Source organism: Bos grunniens, chromosome 26, assembly GCF_055505025.1.
Source record: "Bos grunniens cultivar Pamir isolate PY7600 chromosome 26, Bosgru_T2T1.0, whole genome shotgun sequence".
Lineage (NCBI taxonomy): Eukaryota > Metazoa > Chordata > Mammalia > Artiodactyla > Bovidae > Bos > Bos grunniens.
The window spans coordinates 18,087,179-18,108,326 of record NC_141190.1 but is presented as its reverse complement, the minus strand read 5'-3'; the positions used below and the strand labels follow the sequence as shown (position 1 = coordinate 18,108,326).

The 21,148-nt window shown below is 43.3% G+C and overlaps 1 protein-coding gene across 4 annotated transcripts in view; it reads left to right on the top strand.

Annotated features, from left to right (window-relative positions):
* The window catches only part of PIK3AP1 (phosphoinositide-3-kinase adaptor protein 1), a 120,337-nt gene that overhangs the window by 80,843 nt on the left and 18,346 nt on the right, over positions 1-21,148 (top strand). For 3 of the 4 annotated variants that reach the window (XM_086379325.1, XM_086379328.1, XM_086379327.1), the window contains 5 exons: positions 5,397-5,492; positions 11,260-11,451; positions 13,695-13,760; positions 16,135-16,340; positions 19,324-19,396. In XM_086379325.1, the coding sequence (XP_086235451.1) occupies positions 5,397-5,492; positions 11,260-11,451; positions 13,695-13,760; positions 16,135-16,340; positions 19,324-19,396 (633 nt within the window). The remainder of the gene's footprint in view (positions 1-5,396; positions 5,493-11,259; positions 11,452-13,694; positions 13,761-16,134; positions 16,341-19,323; positions 19,397-21,148) is intronic. The other variant, XM_086379326.1, reaches the window with a different exon arrangement.

The following is a 21,148-nucleotide window of genomic DNA, read 5'->3' as shown; positions in this document are numbered from 1 at the left end:
GACCCCATGGACTATAGCTCACCAGGCTCTTCTGTCCATGGAATTTTCCAAGCAAGAGTACTGGAGTGGGTTGCCATTTCCTTCTCCAGGGGATCTTCCGGACCCAGGGATCAAACCCGCATCTCTTGAATTGGCAGGAGGATTCTTTACCGTTGAGCCACCAGAATAGCCAATTCAAAGATACTTATGCAGTCCAGCGGTTAACACTTCATGTTTTCACTGCAGGTGGCATGGGTTTGATCCCAGGTCAGGGAACTAGGATCCTGTGTGCCCCACCGTGTGGCAAAAAAAAAAAAAAAAAAAGAAAACCCTCATGACAAACCTATGTGATATGTACTATTATTGATGCAGAAAGCTTAGTTTCTCTGTACACCAGTGCTAAATCAAATCTCAGAGACAGAGTTTTGGGTGAAGTAGAAAAAGACAGCTTTATGGCTTTGCCAGGCAAAAGAGGACATAGTGGGTTGATGCCCTCAAAACTGAGTTTCCCAAGTTGGGGAAGATAGAAGTTTTATAGTAAAAGTGGGAGTGATCAGCTTGTGAACATTCTTCTGATAGGGTGGTGATGAGCTAAGTAGAAGTCAGCATTGTCAACCTTCAGGGTCAATTGGCCTTGGGTCTACATGCTTATGGGCAGCACTTCTCCCACCTGGAAGGAGTTTCAGTATCTGCAGAATAGCTCAAAGATAATGTTGTGTGTATCCACTGATGGGGAAACAGGACCTTGTCCCAAGGGGCTCTTGACTGTTTCTCCCTGGTCTCACATCTCCGCCCTTCCCTGATTAACAACTGCTTGAATCTGCCCTATAGAAGGTCACGGAGGCTGAATGAAGGCTGTTTCCTATGATCCATGAATCTGGGACACAGAAAGGCTCTGTGCCCAGGAGCCCCACCGGGCCCTGCAAGGTATCATTATTATCACCATTTTAGAGACAGGAAAACGAACCTGAGAGGATGTAAACAACTTGGCCCAAGATAATCGTGGGCAAAGAGTTAATGTAACAGCTCTCATTTCCCTTCTCCAGGAGAATTTGACCTTCATTGACTTCTGCTCTGTTACCCTGGTAACCTGATAAGAGCCATATGTCAATTATGTCTCTAGGCAACATTGCCTATGATAAAAATGACCCCTAATTGGTTGGCAAATTGCATCTGGAACTAGGAGGAGTTGTGTGTAAACTATAAATACTTGAAAAGGACACCATACTTTGGGCTTCCCTGAAGGCAGTGTCTTTGGATGCCTCATAAGGGGCCCTTGAAAGCTGTGCCTCAGGAGGTGCTGATATAACTCAGGAGTTGCGAGATGCTGCTCCTCTGAGACACCAGGGCATCTCCTCCACCTGCCTGATATGCTCTGGTTTCCTTGCATGAGAGATGCGAGACTGGCCAGAAACTCTCTGAATGAGGAAGGCTACTTGGTACCGTCCTGCTGGTCTGTATCCTCCAACCTTCTGCATAGGTTGGCGCCAGCATAGCCCATGGTCATCTTGTAAGTCCCAATGATCAGCTGGATCTAAAAGTTGGATCTAGAAGTGAATTGGCCCCGGGGTGTTGCAGTCCTACAGTCAGAAGTGGAGCAATCAAAATTGGAACCTATGCATTCTGACCCAAATGCCCATATCTGTCACCATGCAGCTAGGGTGCCTCAAGGAGGAGAAATAATTCTACAACTGTCTCAGGACTGATGTTTATCTGATCCTAGTTTGTCTACTTCCAAAACTATGCTCTTAACCACCAGTGAAGGCGTGGCTGTAGAATAAAAAGAAGTGTTTGTCACAGGTAGCCCTGCCTTATTCATCGAACCCATGGATGCATGGCTCACGAGACTTCCTGGAAGGTGACTTAATAGTGTAGGCGGACAAGAAGGGGTCAGTGTAGGTCATTCCCAGAGCTTATGCTTGCATTTCTTCCTCTCCTTTTCTCTTTTCTTTCCCTCCTCTCTGTTCTTTTCCTTTTAAAAAACAAAACAAAAAACTTTTGAACTACTTTTAGATTTTGAGAAAAGTTGTAAAAGTGTTACCCTTCCTATATGCCTTTCATCCAGATTTCTCAGATAGTAACATCTTACATAACCATAGTTACTAAAGCTGTGCAATGAGCATTGGTGCAATACCACCAACTGAACTCCAGACCTTGTTCACATTTCACCAGTGTTTCCCCAAGGTTCTTTTTCTGTTCGTCAGTGGGACTAGATGCTGATCCTAGAAAGGGAGCCGCAGTGTCTGCTGTTGTTCTCCTTAGTCTCCTCTAATGTATAACAACAGTTCCTCACTCATTCCTCCTCTTGGATACTTTGGAAGAACACCAATCCATTATTTTGTAGAATGTCCTTTAGTTGAGTTTGTCAGATGCTTTCTATGAGTGGACTGAGTGAGGTTATAAGTTTTGAGCAAGAATACCATAGCAATCCTCCTCCATGCATTGTATTAAGGGGTCACGATGTTGATATGTCTTATTCCTGGGGCTCATTCTTTTCTTCTCTCTTTCCTTTCTTAACTTCTTTCTTTAACCCACAAAAAACTCAGCACATTAAGATGGGGTCATAGTACCAGGACGGAAGCCCTCATCTTTATTATAGAAGTGTGAAAGATCCAGCCAGGGATGCTCTGGCTGCTTTCATTTTTCTTCTACATTTTGTTTTTCTAACTCTTTGTAGCTCCTTCAGTTTTTCAGCTATGTCTTGAATATGGAAATCAGTTCTGTCAAACTGAACTTTGTTAATGAAATAGCTAGGCCATGTGTGACTCTTTTACTGCTGTCAGTGGGGGTGGCTGATTATACCTGTGAGGTTTGCACTCTGGTATTGCCAGCCTGGGAGGTTTGATTATTGGTGATCGACACTGTCCCGATGCTGCTCTTCCCTCACCAAATTCTTAAAGATGCTGGAGCCTGAGGGGGCTGCGGTTCCTGGAGGATGCAGCACTGGGTGTAAGAGAGTCCAGTGAAAAGCCCATCCTCATCTCTAGGAGTGTCTGATGCAAGCAAGTCTCTCCTACGGGGTCTTTTCCTCTGTGTTTTATTGCTTTGTGAGTTAGGAGTTTCAAAAGTTGTCTGGGTCAGGGTCAGGCAGCTGAGGGGTGAAGAGGTGTAGGAATAGGAGTGGGGAGGGTAGGGGAGGGCCCTGTGACCAGCAGGGCACATCTGTATGGTGTGTCTTTCTAACTTCAGGGGGAAAGTGTTCCATAAAACCGTAGTTAAGCAATTTAAATAGAAATCTCAAATAAGCGGAATTTCTCTCGTCTTCAGTTTTTGAGAAATGGATTGTGAGTTCTTATCCGAAATTTATTTTAAAAATACTTCTAGGTATGTTTCAGGATCAGTACAGTTACCCTAATCTCTACAGTTTACTTTATGGAATGCGGTGTTGACCAGAGATGTTCACTGAGTTAACAGTTTCCATATTTGGAATCACAGGGCTTTGGACTAGAGGGTATCAAGGTAGATTATATTCAGTGTAATGTCTTTACTACATTTATTTCAAGAAATATTAAACTGACAAAGTAGAAAAAAGGAAAGGAATTGGAAAAAAGATTCATCAAGAGTATATATTTCTTTTTTTTTTTTTTGTCTCAGATCTTTTTTTTTAAACTACATATTATATCCCCCTATGAGCCCCTTCTGGAACCTAATTGTCCTCCCTCCCTACCATGAATTCAGCATTTATCCTTTCCAGCATGTCAGCAAGTTTTCATATGTTTATTAGATATTTATGAATTCATAAACCACATGTAGTATCATTTTACAGGTCTTAAAATGCATATAAACTACTATATATACTGCAAAGTGCTTTACATAAAATACTTTATATACAGTCTGCAACTTTTTCACTCAATATTGTGTCTTGTTTTATGGTCACAAAGTTTATATTTTGATTATCAAAAGATTATCAAAGTTTGAAATAATGTCAAGTAAAAGCTATGCTATGTAATAATGCCATATCTGCTCACTGGAAAGTTTAAAAATCAGCATTTTTATAATTAAATCAATAACCTGGTAATTGACAGGTGAGCCATAATTTTTTTTTAATAACCTAAAATTATTTTTGCTTTGGGAATCTAATTGTACAGACTTGATCATAATTACCTAGACCTTAAAGTGTTAATATGGTTTTTCTCATATGTGAATGCAACACAAGCCACTGTGGATAATCTGGAAGACAAAGAAAAGCATAAAGTAGAAAATAAAATGTTCACAATCTGAATTGTCCATGATCTACATATACTAATTCAGAAATGGTCACTATACGCATTTTGATGTATTTTTTTCCAGGCTTTCTTCTATGTACATACAAATATTTTGTTTCAAAACTAGAATTATGTCATGTGAAGTTCATTATCCTTAACATGATTTTATGAACATGACCTCTTTTCAGTGAACATTCTTGGGAAATGTGATATAAATTTTTCATACAGATTCACCAGATTGTATTTAACTGGTCCCCAAAGATTAAAGTAGTAGGAAACAAGTATATCTATGTATAGTGATTAAATTCAAATGATTTTTTTTCTCAAAGCATAGTATTCAAATTACATATTTTGCCTGAGGAAACAAATCCCCAGTAATTGTATGATATGACTTACTGAATGCAAACTCTTGATAATATCAAAGCTCTACTTTGAAACGCAAGGCTGTAATTTTGCTCCCAAAATGCATACTTCAGAGTCATAAAGTAACAGCTACAGCTGGTTACTCAGATTTAAGTAGAATCTGCTACAGTAATTGAATAGTTTTCACATAGTTTTGGTTTCCATGGGTTTGTGCTTAATAGTGAAAAATCAAAGGTCTGTGAACTTCCTCCTTATAAATGACCAATTACATGGATGACCTAAAAAGAGTTCTGGTTGTTTTGTTTATGAGATAGTACTAGAGTAGCTCCAATACATGCTTTTAACTGTAACAAAATGGTTCATAGTTTAAATAAATTACAATTTATCTATTCTTTGTTGTTTTTGCTTTTAATTTTTTTTCTGTCATGCAAAAGACTACAATTATATATTTAAAAATTAAGCCTATTCTTTCCAACGCAAATGAGCATATCTATACCTTTTGAGTCCTGTGGTCCAGGAAAAGTCCTGAAGATTGTAAATATTGCTACCTACTTACTAGGTAGCCTTGCTGAGTAGATAAATTGAATGGATGCATGCGTGCATGGATCCATGGATGCATGGATGATTAGATGGATGGATGGATAGATGGATGGTTTAATCAATTCTTGAATCTCTTAATTTGTCAAAACTTTTATTGGGTTGGCCAAAAAGTTTATGCAAGTTTTCCATAAGATGTTACACAAAAAACTCGAACAAACTTTTTTGGCCAAACAATGTATCCATTTACAAAATGTCTTTGCATGTGTGGAAGAACAACATATAAATTCTTAGTCTCCTTTTTCCTTCTAGATGTTGAGATGCTTCAGGCCAGTACATCTAATCCAATCCCCAGGGATGGTTTCTCTCGGACTACGAAGGACTCTATGATTCGCAAGTTTTTAGAAGGTATGTTGGATCAGTGAGCAGGAAAGCAAAAAGAAGGAAAGAGAAACAAATGTAGACATTGCCTGGCTACCTATGAGGGTTGCTCCACTCAACAAATGCACATGGCTCGTGGTGTGATAGGAGACCCATGAGCTCCCCCATCAGCCTGTTACAAGTAGGCCCGAAGTTCCCACCAGTGGAGCCACTGCTTTGGGTAAACAAGTTGCCTTTAGCAAGACCTCTTTTGAAATACACAGGTTCATTTTTATTTTACCAAAATTTCATGAGTACCTACTATAAGCAAAGAACTATTTTAGATACTGGGCTAGGGTCACAAAAGAAAATAAGATATGGTCAATACCCTCAAGAGACTTTACTTTCTGGTGAAGGAGGAGAGCATGGGGGACATACATAGGTTCAAGGTTGCATTAAATCAAGGCTGTATTGTATAGTGATTATATATATATATATATAGCCCAGTTTTCCCACTATTTATGAAGAGCTTGTCTTTGCCTCCCTTTGTATTCTTGGCTCCTTTGTCATAAATAACTGATCATATAAGCATGAGTTTATTTTTGACTTTTGATTCTTTTCCATTGGTCTACAGTGGTCTGTTTTTATGCCAGTACTATACTGTTTTGATTACTGTAGGTTTGTAGTGTAGTTTGAGATCAGGGAGCATGATACTTTTAGCTTTCTTCTTCTTTTTCAAGATTACTTTGGTTATTTGGGGTCTTCTATGTTTCTGTACACATTTTAGAATTATTTGTCCTAATTCTGTGAAAAATGCCATTGGTATTTTGATAGAGATTGCATTGAGTCTATAGATTGCCTTGGGGAATATGGTCATTTTAGCAATATTAATTCTTCTAATCCATGAATGTGGTTTATCTTTCCATTTGTTTGTGTTGTCTTCAATTAGTTTCATAAACGTCATAATGTTCAGAGTACAGATCTTTTACCTCCTTGGTTAGATTTATTCCTAGGTATTTTATTCTTTTTGATGCAGCTGTTAATGGATTGTTTTAATTTCCCTTTCTCACAGTTCATTATTCGTGAATGCAACAGATTTCTGTATATTAATTTTGAATTCTGCAACCTTCCTGAATTCATTGACTAGTTCTAATAGCTTTTTTATGGCATCTTTAGGATTTCCTATATACAGTCTCATGTTATCTGCAATCAGTGACAGTTTTTCTTTTTCTTTTCTGATTTGGATTCCTTTTATTTCTTTTTCTAATGTGATTACTATGACTGGGACTTCCAAGACTATGTTGTATGAAATTGTCTTGTTCTTGATCTTAGCAGAAATGCTTTCAGCTTTTCACCGTTTGTATAATGTTAGCCGTATGATATGGCCTTTATTATGCTGAATTATGTTTCTTCCATACTCATTCTGTTGAGAGTTTTTTAAAATTATAAATGGATGTCAGATTTTGTCAAAAGATTTCTGTGCATCCGTTGAAATGATTACACAGTTTTATTCTTTAATTTGTTAATATGACATATCACATTCACTGATTTGCAGATACTGAATCATTTTGCATCCCTTGGATTAAATCCCACTTTATCATAATGCATGATCCTTTTAGTACTTTGTTGAATTCCGTTTGCTAATATTTTGTTGAGGACAATTTTGCATCTATGTTCATCAAGGATATTGACCATAATATTCTTTTTCGTGGTGTCTTTGTCTGCTTTAGGTGTCAGTGTGATGCTGGCCTCATAGATGAATTCAGAAGCTTTCCTTCCTCTGCAAATTTTTAATGTGAACTCTTCTTTAAATGTTTTCTGGAATTTACTTATAATCTGCCTGGTCCTGGACTTTTGTTTGTTGCAAATTTGTAAAGTTACTGCTTCAGTTTCATTCTTGATAATTGGTCTGTTCATATTTTCAATTTCTTCCTGATTAAGTCTGGGAAGATTGTATGTTTCTAGGAATTTATCCATTTCTTCTAGATTGTCCATTTTATTGGTGTATAATTGTTTGTAGTAATCTCTTGTGATCCTTTGTATTTCTGTGATATCAGTTGTAACTTCTCTGGTTTCATTTCTGATGTTATTTATTTGGGACTTCTTTCTTTGTTTCTTGATGAGTCTGGCTAAATACTTATCAGTCTCTATTTTATTTATTTTTGCTCTTATCTTTATTGTTTCTTTCCCTCTACTAACTTTAGGTTTTGTTGTTCTTTTTCTAATTCCTTTAGGTATAAGGTTAAGTTGTTTATCTGAGACTTTTCTTGCTTCCTGAGGTAGGCCTGAAGCTCCCTCTTTGAACTGCTTTTGATATGTCGCCTAGACTTTGGATTATTGTGTTTCCATTTTCATTTGTCTCCAGGTATTTTTTATTTCCTCTTTGATTTCTTCAGTGACCCATTAGTTGTTTAGTAGAATATTGTTTAGCCTCTATGGTTTTTGTTTTTGTTTAGTTTTTCTTGTAGTTGATTTCTGGTTCCATCCTGTTATAGTTTGGAAGATCAGATCAGATCAGTCGCTCAGTCGTGTCCCACTCTTTGCGACCCCATGAATCGCAGCATGCCAGGCCTCCCTGTCCATCGCCAACTCCCGGAGTTCACCCAGACTCACATCCATTGAGTCAGTGATGCCATCCAGCCATCTCATCCTCTGTCGTCCCCTTCTCCTCCCGCCCCCAATCCCTCCCAGCATCAGAGTCTTTTCCAATGAGTCAGCTCTTCGCATGAGGTGGCCAAAGTACTGGAGTTTCAGCCTCAGCATCAGTCCTTCCAAAGAACACCCAGGACTGATCTCCTTTAGAATGGACTGGTTGGATCTCCTTGCAGTCCAAGGGACTCTCAAGAGTCTTCTCCAGCACCACAGTTCAAAAGCATCAATTCTTCGGCGCTCAGCCTTCTTCACAGTCCAACTCTCACATCCATACATGACCACAGGAAAAACCATAGTGAGATGCTTGATACAATTTAAATCTTTATAAATTTATTGAGGCTAGTTTTGTGGCCTATCATGTGATCTACCCTGGGGAATAGCCCATGTGTACTTCAAAAAAGTGTGTATTCTGCTCCTTTTGGACTCAGTGTTCTATCATTCAGTTAGTTCTGTTGCTTAGTCATGTCCGACTCTTAGTGACCCCATGGACTGCAGCACGCTAGGCTTCCCTGTCCATCACCAACTTCTGGAGCTTGCTCGAACTCATGTCCATTGAGTCGGTGATGCCATCTAACCATCTCATTTTCTGCCATCCCTCTCTCCTGCTTTCAATCTTTTCTAGCATCAAGTTCTTTTCTAATAAGTCAGTTCTTTGCATCAGGTGACCCAAGTATCAGAGCTTCAGCTTCAGCATCAGTCCTTCCAATGAATATTCAGGACTGATTTCCTTTAGGATTGACTGGTTTGATCTCCTTGTAGTCCAAGGGACTCTCAAGAGTCTTCTCCAACACCACAGTTCGAAAGCATCATTTCTTTGGCACTCAGCTTTCTTTTTTTGTTTTAATTTATTTATCGTAGTTGGAGGCTAATTACTTCACAATATTGTAGTGGTTTTTGCCATACATTGATATGAATCAGCCATGGGGTTACATGTGTTCCCCATCCTGAGCCCCCCTCCCACCTCCCTCTCCACCCCATCCCTCTGGATCATCCCAGTGCACCAGCCCTGAGCACTCTGTCTTATGCATTGAACCTGGACTGGCAATCTGTTTCATATATGATAATATACATGTTTCAGTGCTATTCTCTCAGATCTTCCCACCCTCGCCTTCTCCCACAGAGTCCAGAAGACTGTTCTATACATCTATGTCTCTTTTGCTGTCTCACATATAGGGTTATCATTACCATCTTTCTAAATTTCATATATATGTGTTAGTATATTGCATTGGTGTTTTTCTTTCTGACTTACTTCACTCTGTATAATAGGCTCCAGTTTCATCCACCTCATTAGAACTGATTCAAATGTACTCTTTTTAATGGTTGAGTAATATACCATTGTGTATATGTACCACAGCTTTCTTATCCATTCGTCTGCCGATGGACATCTAGGTTGCTTCCATGTCCTGGCTATTATAAACAGTGCTGCAATGAACATTGGGGTACATGTGTCTCTTTCAGTTCTGGTTTCCTCGGTATATATGCCCAGCAGTGAGATTGCTGGGTCATATGGCAGTTGTATTTCCAGTTTTTTAAGGAATCTCCACACTGTTCTCCATAGTGGCTGTACTAGTTTGCATTCCCACCAACAGTGTAAGAGGGTTCCCTTTTCTCCACACCCTCTCCAGCATTTATTGCTTGTAGACTTTTGGATTGCAGCCATTCTGACTGACGTGAGATGGTACCTTATTGTGGTTTTGATTTGCATTTCTCTGATAATGAGTGATGTTGCACATCTTTTCATGTGTTTGTTAGCTCTCTGTATGTCTTCTTTGGAGAACTGTCTATTTAGTTCTTTGGCCCATTTTTTGATTGGGTCATTTGTTTTCCTGGAATTGAGCTTCAGGAGTTACTTGTATATTTTTGAGATTAATTCTTTGTCAGTTGTTTCATTTGCTATTATTTTCTCCCATTCTGAAGGCTGTCTTTTCACCTTGCTTATAGTTTCCTTTGTGGTACAAAAGCTTTTAAGTTTAATTAGGTCCCATTTGTTTATTTTTGCTTTTATTTCCAATACACTGGGAGGTAGCTCATAGAGGATCCTGCTCTGATTTATGTCGGAGAGTGTTTTGCCTATGTTTTCCACTAGGAGTTTTATAGTTTCTGGTCTTACGTTTAGATCTTTAATCCATTTTGAGTTTATTTTTGTGCATGGTTTTAGAAAGTGTTCTAGTTTCATTCTTTTAAAAGTGATTGACCAGTTTTCCTAGCACCACTTATTAAAGAGATTGTCTTTTCTCCATTATATATTCTTGCCTCCTTTGTCAAAAATAAGGTGTCCATAGTTGCATGGATTTATCTCTGGGATTTCTATTTTTTTCCATTGATCTATATTTCTGTTTTTGGCACTCAACTTTCTTTATAGTCCAACTCTCACATCAATACATGACTACTGGAAAAACCATAGATTTAACTGTATGGACCTTTATATATCTATTAAGTCTACCTGGTCTAATATGTCATTTACAGCCAGTGTTTCCTTACTGAATTTTTGGCTAGATGATGTATCTGTTGATGTAAGTGATATGTTAAAGCCTCCTATTATTGTATTATATTATTGTATTACTGTCAATTTTTCCATTTATGCTGGGTAATATTTTCTGTATGTATTTAGTGCTCCTATGTTAGATGCATCTATACTTTTAATTGTTATATCTTCTTATTGGATTGTTCTCTTTATCATTAGATACTGTCTGTATTTGTCTCTTGTTACAGTCTTTGCTTTAAAATCTACTTTGTCTAGTCTTCTTCTTCTTCTTGTTCCTTTGTTTAGCATGTATTTCTCTGCCCCTCATTTTGAATAATTCTCTCTTTTAATTTTTGTGCATTTGGTAGCTTGGAAATGTTTCCCAATCTTAGAGAAGTGGCCTTGTATAGCAGATATTTATGGGGCCCAGTAGCATAGCCCTTTTGGTCGCCAGAGCTATATACTCTAGTTGTGCCTTCTACTTGGGCTATATGGGCCTTTCTGTTGTGGCAGGGCCAACTGCTGTGGAGGTGCTGGTAGGTGGGGCTGGTCCCTGGCCTGATTGGTTGCCAGGCCCTACCTAATGCAGAGGCCGTCAGCTTACTGATGGGCAGGGCTGGGATCCAGGGCAGCTGGTTGCAGGAGTTGGGGATCTCAGGGTTTGACAATTGTTTTAATCACCTTTCTCTCTGCTTCTAGGCAACAGCATGGGAATGTCCAGTTTGGAAAGAGACCATCTTGATCAGGAAGAAGATGTATATCACACAGTGGATGATGATGAGGCCTTGTCAGTGGACTTGACCAACAGGCCCCCTGTCCCAGTGCCCAGACCAGAGGCCAGCGCATCTGCCACTCACCAGCTATCTGACAATGAATCATACATTTCTAAAGGCAAGTATGGCAGGGAATGATGCCCAGTGGGGTCTTCAGGGCCTCTGAGCAGGAATTCCCTGGATCCTCTACCTCCTGAATTATTGCTTAGAGAGTATTCCCTCCTGAATGGTCTCCAACCAGTCCCCGGAGACAGGGTCAGTGTTTGGGGCAGATTCTGGAACTAGACTAGGGGCAGTGGTCAAATTCAGTTCTGGCCTTCCTGCAGGAATTGGCGCATAATGGGAAGAAAGAGATAAATAAGATGTCTCTCTACTCCAAATAGCAAGATCCCTGGTAACTGTTATCTCCTGAAACTATTACTATTATTATTTATTTTAAATATGCTTCCCTGGTGGCTCAGAGGATAAAGTGTCTGCCTGCAATGCAGGAGACCCGGGTTTGGTCCCTGGGTTGGGAAAATCCCCTGGAGAAGGAAATGGCAATCCACTCCAGTATTCTTGCCTGGAGAATCCCATGGAGAGAGGAGCCTGGCGGGCTACAGTCCATGGGGTCACAAAGAGTCGGACACGACTGAGTGACTTCACACACAACATTTATTGAAACCTACTGAATGCTTTATTTGGAATATGTCATAATAGTCTATTAGGTACAGGCCATTATCATTTCTATTTTACAGATGAGAAAAATGGAGGCTCACGGAGGTTGCTTGATAACCATATAGCAGAGCTAGGATTTGAATTCAGGGAGTCTCCCTCTACAACCTTGGTTTTCAACCACAATGCTAGGCTATCTACCTACCTACCTACATTGATAAAAGTTGATGATGAGTTTTGAGTTCTTCACAATGACCCCTGGGACATTAGATTCTCATAGCATTGTAAGTTTCACTATCTTTCAGGACTTGATTTTATTAATATGATTACAAATACTATATGAGTATAAGAATTGCCAGATCTGTGCACTTGACCTCCATTTCATGTTTAATAGTATAACAGGTTGTGGAAGGTATGGCAAAAGATTATAAACTGGGAAGGTAGCCCTCAACCAGAGCCCCAGGTAATTGGGCTATGGTTGTCAAATAAAAATACAACCATATCTCATTAAGTATGAATTCCAGAAAAACAACAAATAATTCCTTAGTGTAAGTGTGTCCCAAATATGGCACTCTTTTTTTCAGTTTTTTTAGCAATCCACTCCAGTATTCTTGCCTAGAGAATTCCATGGACAGAGGAACCTGGTGGGCTACAGTCCATGGGGCTGCAAAGAGTCAGACACGACCGATGTGACTGAGCACGCATGCAATGATAATAAAAGCTTACATGAAGTGCTTGCACATGCCAGGCACTTTTCTAAGCACTTTCCATATATTAACTCATATAATCCCCACAACAACCCATAGCCAAGGGTACAATATCATCCTCATTCTACAGATCAGAAAACTGAGGCAAGAGTTCAAGCTTCTTGTCTTAAATCATGTGGCTCATAAATGGTAGAGACAGGGTTTAAATGCAGGGAGTCATGTGCAGAGCCCAAGGAGCCTTAATCACTTGTTAGTCCTACCACTGAGTGAACGTTTGTCACTTCTCAGCGTTCCCTCGGAGGCTTTATGGGTTCCTTGTGCATGAGTGACATCATCGAAGTCACTTTGGAGCCTTGCACACATTTTACACGTCCCACTGCTCTGAGTTCTGTCTTACAGCACTTGCTGACGTGTTAAGTGGCACTTCCTTTTATTCTCACACTTCGGGGTGTTCCATGGCTTGCTTCAAATATTCAAGGATCCAGCACACGTCCTTGTTCACATTACCCTTTTCTTTAATGATCTCATAAATGCCGATTATATCCTCTGCCTGGCCTTGTCTTTCTGGTTTGAGACCTTGTCTGTTTGATCTGTCTTCATGTTGTAATCCCTAGAGCTTCCATTCATTGGTTGCCTCCTTTAAAGGGGCTTGTCTGGTGGCTCAGTGAAAAGAATCTGCCTGCAATGCAGGAGACCCAGGTTCAATCCCTGGGTCGGGAAGATCTCCTGGAGAAGGGAATGGCAACTCATTCCAGTATTTGAGGAGCCTGGTGGGCTACAGTCCATGGGGTTGCAAAGAGTCAGACCCAACTGAGCAACTAACACTTCACTTTCTAGAATTTTGATTTACAGAACTGCATGCAGTGGTCCAAGTTGTGATCCATTATTATTTATTTTGGACAAGATTTTGGTAATTTTTCTGCTAAATGTATAAAATATTATAAAGCTTCTTAGAAAGAGGTACTATTTGGCTTTACTTAGAATGCTGTTTATCTCACAGTTTTTGCAGAAAAAAGTCAAGAGAAGCCTGGGAATTTCTATGTTACCTCAGAGAGCATCAGGAAAGGTAAGCAGATGTCCTCAGCTTTCTTTTGCAAGACCTAGACTTCTTGGTGGCAGTGATCATGTTTCAGAGATTTCCAGGTGTAATCACTCCTTAGCCTTGAAAAACAGAGGTTCAAGAAATACCTGAAGTGGAACCGTACCGAAGGTGAAAGGAGAGAAGAGATTGAGGTGCCTTAGAACATTGTACAGATTGATCATACCAATGACTTTAATACCTGAGACAGTGTCTGTAACAGCACACTAGAATACTATTTAGACATTGAAACTAATACCAACAGGATGAAAGCGGGCAGCCCTGCAGCCCCTAGTGATCCAGCCCTACCGTGCTATTTACCTAGGCTAGCTGTATTAGCTAAAGTATACTTTAATTCAACTTTTACTTGAGACATTTTGTTTGTCACTGGGTGACATTTTTTTTGAAAGCTTTTTAAAGGAAGTTTGAAGAGATAAGTGCTCCTTTGTTCTTGATACATTTCCTTGTGCTAAACAGAGGCATTCAGTAGTATCCCAATGATGATTCTTTTGAAAAGGAGCCATGACACCATCTAAACATTGGAAAGCATCCCTAAAGACTTTGGTAGTAGGAGACTGGAACTGACTGACTTGTGCATTTTTATTTTGCCCCCACATTCCATCTCCCAATATAATTAAAGATTATAGGGCAAACCTGGGAGAAAGGCATGTGAGTGTGTGTGGATGGAGAGAATGGTGGTAAGAATGATGGATAAGTTTCTCTGAAGCTTTTTCAGTACCCACTGGGTGAAGTCATCTCTCTTTTTCCTTTATGCCACCTCCTTGAATCGCAATGTCCAAATGGGGTCCTCCTGGAGAAATTTAGAATCAAAGATAGCCCTACAGGGATGAGCAGTGGAAGGTCATGCTGTTTTCATGTGCTTCAGTGGCTCCATCACTTCTGCAGGTCTAGCTTGCTCCCCGCCGAACTTAGAGGAGCCACGCGGCCTGGAGAGAGGAGCTGGCGTCATACTTCCCTAGAACATTTAAAGCATGAACAACCCAAGGAGAGTCACTTGGGACCCAGCACCTAATTTTTACCTGGTGACTTTGGACCTGGGTCATGATTCCATTAGCCTTCCAGTCTCCTCAGGCATTTCGTGCCTGTAGGTTCACAATCATGTGCCCTATGCTGCTTGGAGGCAGGCAGGATGGGGAGGGCTGGAAGTGCTGGAAGAAGCATCCTGGTTAGCCTTTCCTGTATATTCTCTTCTGGGAGTGGATTTTAGTCTAAATCAATGGTTCTTAACTGGGGGTGATTTCTCCTCCACTGGCCAGCACCGCCCCACCCTGCCATTTGGCAACATCTGGGGCATTTTTTAAAAAGATTATTTATTTATTTATTTTGGCTTCACTGGGTCTTCTTGCTGCACCCAGGCTTTCTGAGCTTTCTGTGGTGAGCAGGAGCTACTCTCTACCTGTGTGTGGGTTTCTCATTATGGTGGTTTCTCTTGTTGCAAATCATGGGCTCTCGGGCATGTGGGCTCAGTAGCTGTGTCTCTTGGCCTCTAGAGCACAGGCTCAGTAGTTGTGATGCATAGACTTAGTTGTCCCGTGGCATGTGGAGTCTTCCCAGAGCAGGGATAGAACCTGTGTCCCCTGCATTGGCAGGAAGATTCTTTTTTTTTTTTGGCAGGAAGATTCTTAATCACTGGACCACCACGGAAGCCCTGGGACATTTTTTGTTGTTGTTGTGGCAGCTGAGGAAGGAGATGCTATTATCATCAAGTGGGTAGAGGCCAGGGATAAGGTTAAACATCCTACAGTGTACAAGACAGCCAGCCAACCCCAACCAAGAATTACCTAGTCCAAAATGTCAGTAGTGCTAAGGTTGAGAAATGCTGGTCTAAAGACTTCTCAGTAATTCATGTTGACTTATCTACTGGATGCTGTGTGCATGCATGTGTGCTAAGTCATTCAATTGTGTCCAACTTTTTACGACCCCATGGACTATAGCCTACCAGGCTCCTCTGTCCATGGGATTTCTCCAGACAAGAATACTGGAGTGGGTTGCCATGCCCTCCTCCAGAGAATCTTCGCCACCCAGGGATTGGACCCGCATCTCTTATGTCTCTCTTGGCAGGCGGGTTCTTTACCACCAGCACCACCTGGGAAGCCCTCCTGGTTGCTATACCTTTCTAAAATGTTGTGACCTTGTCTACTTTAGTGTCATAGGCTTTGAAAGTATTAGCTGCTTCCCTCTCTCTGATTCCATGTAGCATCTCCCTTGTCTTGATTCCACATGCGATTGTTCTTCTGAGACATGTCCTCTTGAGACCACAGCCAGCATCATGAACCCCATTCACCCGGTCAGCTCTCTCCAGTGGAGGAGCCTGGAAACTGAGTTTCTCTTTCCTTTCCAGAGCCACTTGTCAGACCGTGGAGGGACAGGCCTCAGTCGAGCATATATGATCCCTTTGCTGGGATGAAAACACCAGGCCAGCGGCAACTCATTACCCTCCAGGAGCAGGTGAAGCTGGGCATCGTCAACGTGGACGAGGCCGTGCTGCACTTCAAAGAGTGGCAGCTCAACCAGAAGAGGCGGTCAGAGTCCTTCCGCTTCCAGCAGGTAACTGGCTCTGGATGGACTTTGTTTCGTGTCTGACTCTCCGCTAGACGGTAGAGAAGGGCTGAGTCCATGCTGTAACTGCACACCTGGGCTGGGTCTGAGAACGTCTGTTTGAGTGTCGTGGTGAGTCACTGCATACTTGCATTTGTCACCTGTTGTCTGGAACCGTATGGCTCCCTGGCCGAGTGCTGGTTGGCCTTTCTTGTTGTCATGAGGCTCCAGATCAGGAACCGAGACTCAATTATAACCCCCAGTTCTGCCCTGCCACTTCCCTCTGCATGTGGCCCTCTACTTTTGCTTTCTAGCTTTTTGCTTTTCAGAGGCCTTCTCTCTACTCCTAGTGCCGACACGCCCACAGAACTACCACACCTTAGAACTCAAAGAGAACTTGGATGGCTCCCAAGAATTACACTTAAGTGAGCAAAGCAAGTCACTGACATAAAACCACTCAAGTTAAAACACACTCTCGTATATACACTCCCACCTCCCGCCCCCCCACACACAGATGCACACACAAACTGTAGCCATGTTTACAAATGCAAAGATCTGGAAAGGACGACCCTATACCCACCCCAATGGTCACCACTCAAGAGGAAACTGGGATCAGAGGGCTTGGCTGTCAGGAGAGTCCTGCTGTTACATGAGGACATGTAGTTACATGGTGACACACACTGTGACACATGGGGACGTGAGTCCTAAAGCTGCATTCGTCCAGCTCTGACAACAGTCTGTGGCACTGTGCTAAGTGCTGAGTGGACCCAATCTCTTCCACTCCTCACAGCAGGCATGGACATAAGTGTCATTGGGCTTCCCTGGTGGCTCAGACAAAAAAGAATCTGCCTGCAATGGAGGAGACCTGGGTTCAGTTCCTGGGTAGGGAAGATCCCCTGGAGAAGAGAATGGCTACCCATCCTTGCCTGGAGAATTCAATGGACTGAGGAGCCTGGTCGGCTACTGTCTGTAAGGCCACAAAGAGTCAAGACACAGCTGAGCTACTAACACTTTCACTTCACTTTACAGAACACCGAGGCTCAGAGAGGTAGGGAGGCAGGGTCAGGATTCAAAGGAAACCTTTCTCATTTCAGAGCCTGTGCTCCCTTCGCAATGCTGTGTCTGCCCTCTGAGTGCTCCTAAAGCACTCTCTCCCAGCCTGTCTCCCTCCCTCTGGGGGTCTGGATGCAGGAACCCAGGGCCCTCCTCACCCAGGAGACCCAGGGAGGCTGCAGTACTGCTGGGAACAGGCTGGTCTTGGCCAAACACTGATCTTCTGAGTCCTTGCCAAGTTGGTGCCACGCAGCATGGTCATCAGGAGTAGCCAGAGCTCCAGTGCCAGGCAGCCTGAGTCCAGCCTTACTCTGCCTCTTTAGACTGGACGACCACAGCCTCTCTGTACCTCTGCTTTCCCATCTCTGAAGTGTGAGGGAAGAGGGCTAGACAACGTCAACCTTGTGAAGCCCTTGGCATGCCTGGCACATAGTAAATGCTGAGAGTACTCCATGCTCTGATTGCCTCCTGGCACTTACAGAGCCAAGGAGTCCGAGGACTGGACAGTGTGAAGACCATACCAGGGGCTGCCCCATTGTGCCCCATTTTCCTCTGTCTCTGTCCCTTACTTCCCCTCTCGTGAGCAGGCACCTTCCCTTCAGCTCCTTCTCTCTTCAGGTGACTCTTGCTTCTGTGTCTCTGGTAACGTCTTTTCAGCCACCAGCTGGGCATGTCCCCCGAGGTATCCTAGACCTGCAGCACACCCAACAACACACAGGCCCTTGAGGCCTCTTCCCTGGCCTGGCTCCCTGTGTCTGTTCACTCACTGTTATCTTCCAGAGGCCGATGTCCGGACTTCAGACTCTCCTGGGCTCTTCTCCACACTCCCCCACATCCAGCCCGCTGTGTGTCTTACTTGGTCTTGCTCCGTGCATTCTTCCTCTCGCCTCTGCTCCTATCTTTGCGCTCCCTCTGCCACATCCTCATGCTGACCTGTGTCACCTACATCTGCCCTATCACATCGTCTTCAGGTGGGTCTCCTTGCCTCCAACTCCTTCCCCCTCCTCTCTGCCCGACCTTACGGCTATGGCCAGCCCCCAACTTCCAGTGTCTCCCTGCTGCTTCCTGGCCCAAGCTCAGTCTCTCAGCTGCAGTCACAACCCAACCAGTCTTTCTGTCCTGCCTCTGTGGCTCCCTCACAGGAACGTTCTGCTCCAGCCAGATGGTCTGAGTGTTAGTCCCTGGGGCATTTCCCTAGAATGCTCAGACACTTCACTTCAAGGTGATTGTTGTTTATGAACTAAAATAGCAACAAATATTGCTCCTCACATGTCTGTTTAACATTTATTGAATGACTGTGATAGCCCAAACAGAAGGATGACAGGAAGGTGCAAGACCTGGTCTCTTGCCCTTTAAGAGCTCAGTGCCTCTGAAGAGACTACACACACACACACACACACACACAACACACGCATGCACACATGCACACGGCACACACATCATAACCCAGTGCCACATGGCATGGGCATCACTAAAGACTGGGACAGTCTGCTGTAGGGGGAGGTGGTTTAGAAGGTGGGCCTTGACCCAGGCTGGGAACAGAGTCATGGAATCATTGTCCCTCAAGGTCAGGGGAATGTGCGAGAACACAGTCTCAGAGGTGGGAATGAGGGTGGAGAGCTTGTAAGCAGGTAGGAGACTGGCCTGTCTAAGGGGCGTGCAAGGTGGGGGTGGATTATAAGGCTGGGAAGGAACTGGGAACCAGAGAGGAGGGGAGACCCTTTGTTGTGGACAAGACGTCTTCTCTTCAGGCGTAGCTTCTAAGAGGACTTGAATTTCTCTGGGAACTGATTGCAAATGCACTTGGCCTCATTTGCATGTTGGAAATGTTATTGCAATGTGATATATCTTGCAAATGTCATAAAATCAGAAAGAAACTCTAATGCCTTGAGGGTATAATTCTGGTGTATATTTTTAAAAACAAACTAAATTTTTCCAGGAAAATCTTAAACGGCTAAGAGATAGCATCACCCGAAGACAGAGAGAGAAACAAAAATCAGGAAAGCAGACAGGTATGTGGCTTCCTGGGGCTCCTGCACGCTGGGGGACTTTGCTATGGTCTGTTTTCCTTGACTGTCTTTTCTGCTGGGGCCTGAATGGGCAGACCACTCGTCCAGCACCTGTCACCCTCATTACAGATCTGGGTCCCCCAATAGGCTGTAAGGTCCTTTGGAACAATGACTTTGTCTTGTTAATTCTGTAAATCTAGTACCTGGCTGGCACATAAGGCATGTCAGCAAATGAAAGAAAGGAAGGCTTGAACTCTGTACCCCTCTCTCCTCCCATGAGAGAGGACAATAATGCTTTCTCCTAGGCACCTGACTCTCCCCTTGGCATTTAGGAAGACATGTTTCTCTGAGCAGAGAAAGGAGAAAGTCCCATTCACGTAGTGTCAGTATCTGGTTCAAGCAGGTCTACTGTGTCATCGGTGTCCACACCACACGGATCTCAGGTGCAGCGGAGCTCCTGCCGTGTGTAGCGGAGGTCCAGTAGCAGGGCCATGGATTCCAGTTGTGCGCACTGAGAACCCTCTGCTCCCCTTGACCCTCCCTCCTCCAGGTGCTACCCGTGTGGCACCACCATCCCTGGGCAAGGAGTGGGCGGAAGGTCAGAGGGGTCATCCTCAGACTCCTGCCTGGGTGACGAGGTTTTAAATGTGTGCTGCCATTAGCCACACTCATACTTGTCTGCCTTCTGGTTGGGAAGAGGACAAAGGAGAGGAGGAAGAAAGTCGTTCAAGAGCTGTATTCATCCTAGGGTCAGACGGCAGGGTACCCAGTGGTAGAAGGCGGAGGTGCTTTTTAAAACTATGGCACAAGAACCATGGGACATCCCTGGTGGTCCAGTGGTCAGGACTCCATACTTCCATTGAAGGTCATGGGTTTGAGCCCTGGTTGGGGGACTAAGATCCCACAATCTGCACAACATGGCTAAAAAAAGAAGAAGAAGAAGAAGAAGACTTGATTGAATGAAACATTTCACACTTTTAAATATACACAGTGTCAAGAAAGCTGTGATTTGGTGGGGCATGTGGGGGCATCCTTGGTGGCTCAGTCGGTAAAGAATCCACCTGCAATGTGGGAGACCTGGATTCTATCCCTCCATTGGGAAGATCCCCTGGAGGAGGGCATGGCAACCCACTCCAGTATTCTTGCCTGGAGAATCCCCAAGGACAGAGGAGCCTGGTGGGCCTCAGTCCATGGGGTTGCAAAGAGTTGGACACAACTGAGCGACTAAGCACACACACCCACAGCTGATTTGGGAGGTGACCCTGGGGAGCACAGTAGGGGGTGGGGAAGCGAGAGAGGAAGAAAAGGTGGCCAGCAGCCGGCAGTTAGCACCACGGAGACTGCAGCTTCCTCTCCACAAAGACACTAGGAGTCAACGGAGAACACTCTGGAATGGCTATCCCTCCCATGGGGCATTTAGACACCAGCTCCTGTGTCTTTGTGTGATGCCTGCTGGGAGATGGGCACTTGGAATCTGGCTCCCAGAAAAAGCTCATGCAGGTGGAAGCTGGACCCTGCACGACCTGGCCAGGTCCCCGGGCATCAGAGCATCTGCCAAAGCAAAGTCGCCATTTGTGGCTGAGTAAGTGTGATGTATTAGTTAATTGCATAAAGCTCAATCATGTATTTAGTGACATACTAACTTAAAATTGCCTATTCCAGGGTTTTCACATTCAGCTGCCCCAGCACTGGTGCATCCATGCTTGTAAGGGTAGCAGGTAGGAGCAGAGTGGCAGTTAGGGATGGGGTAGGGGG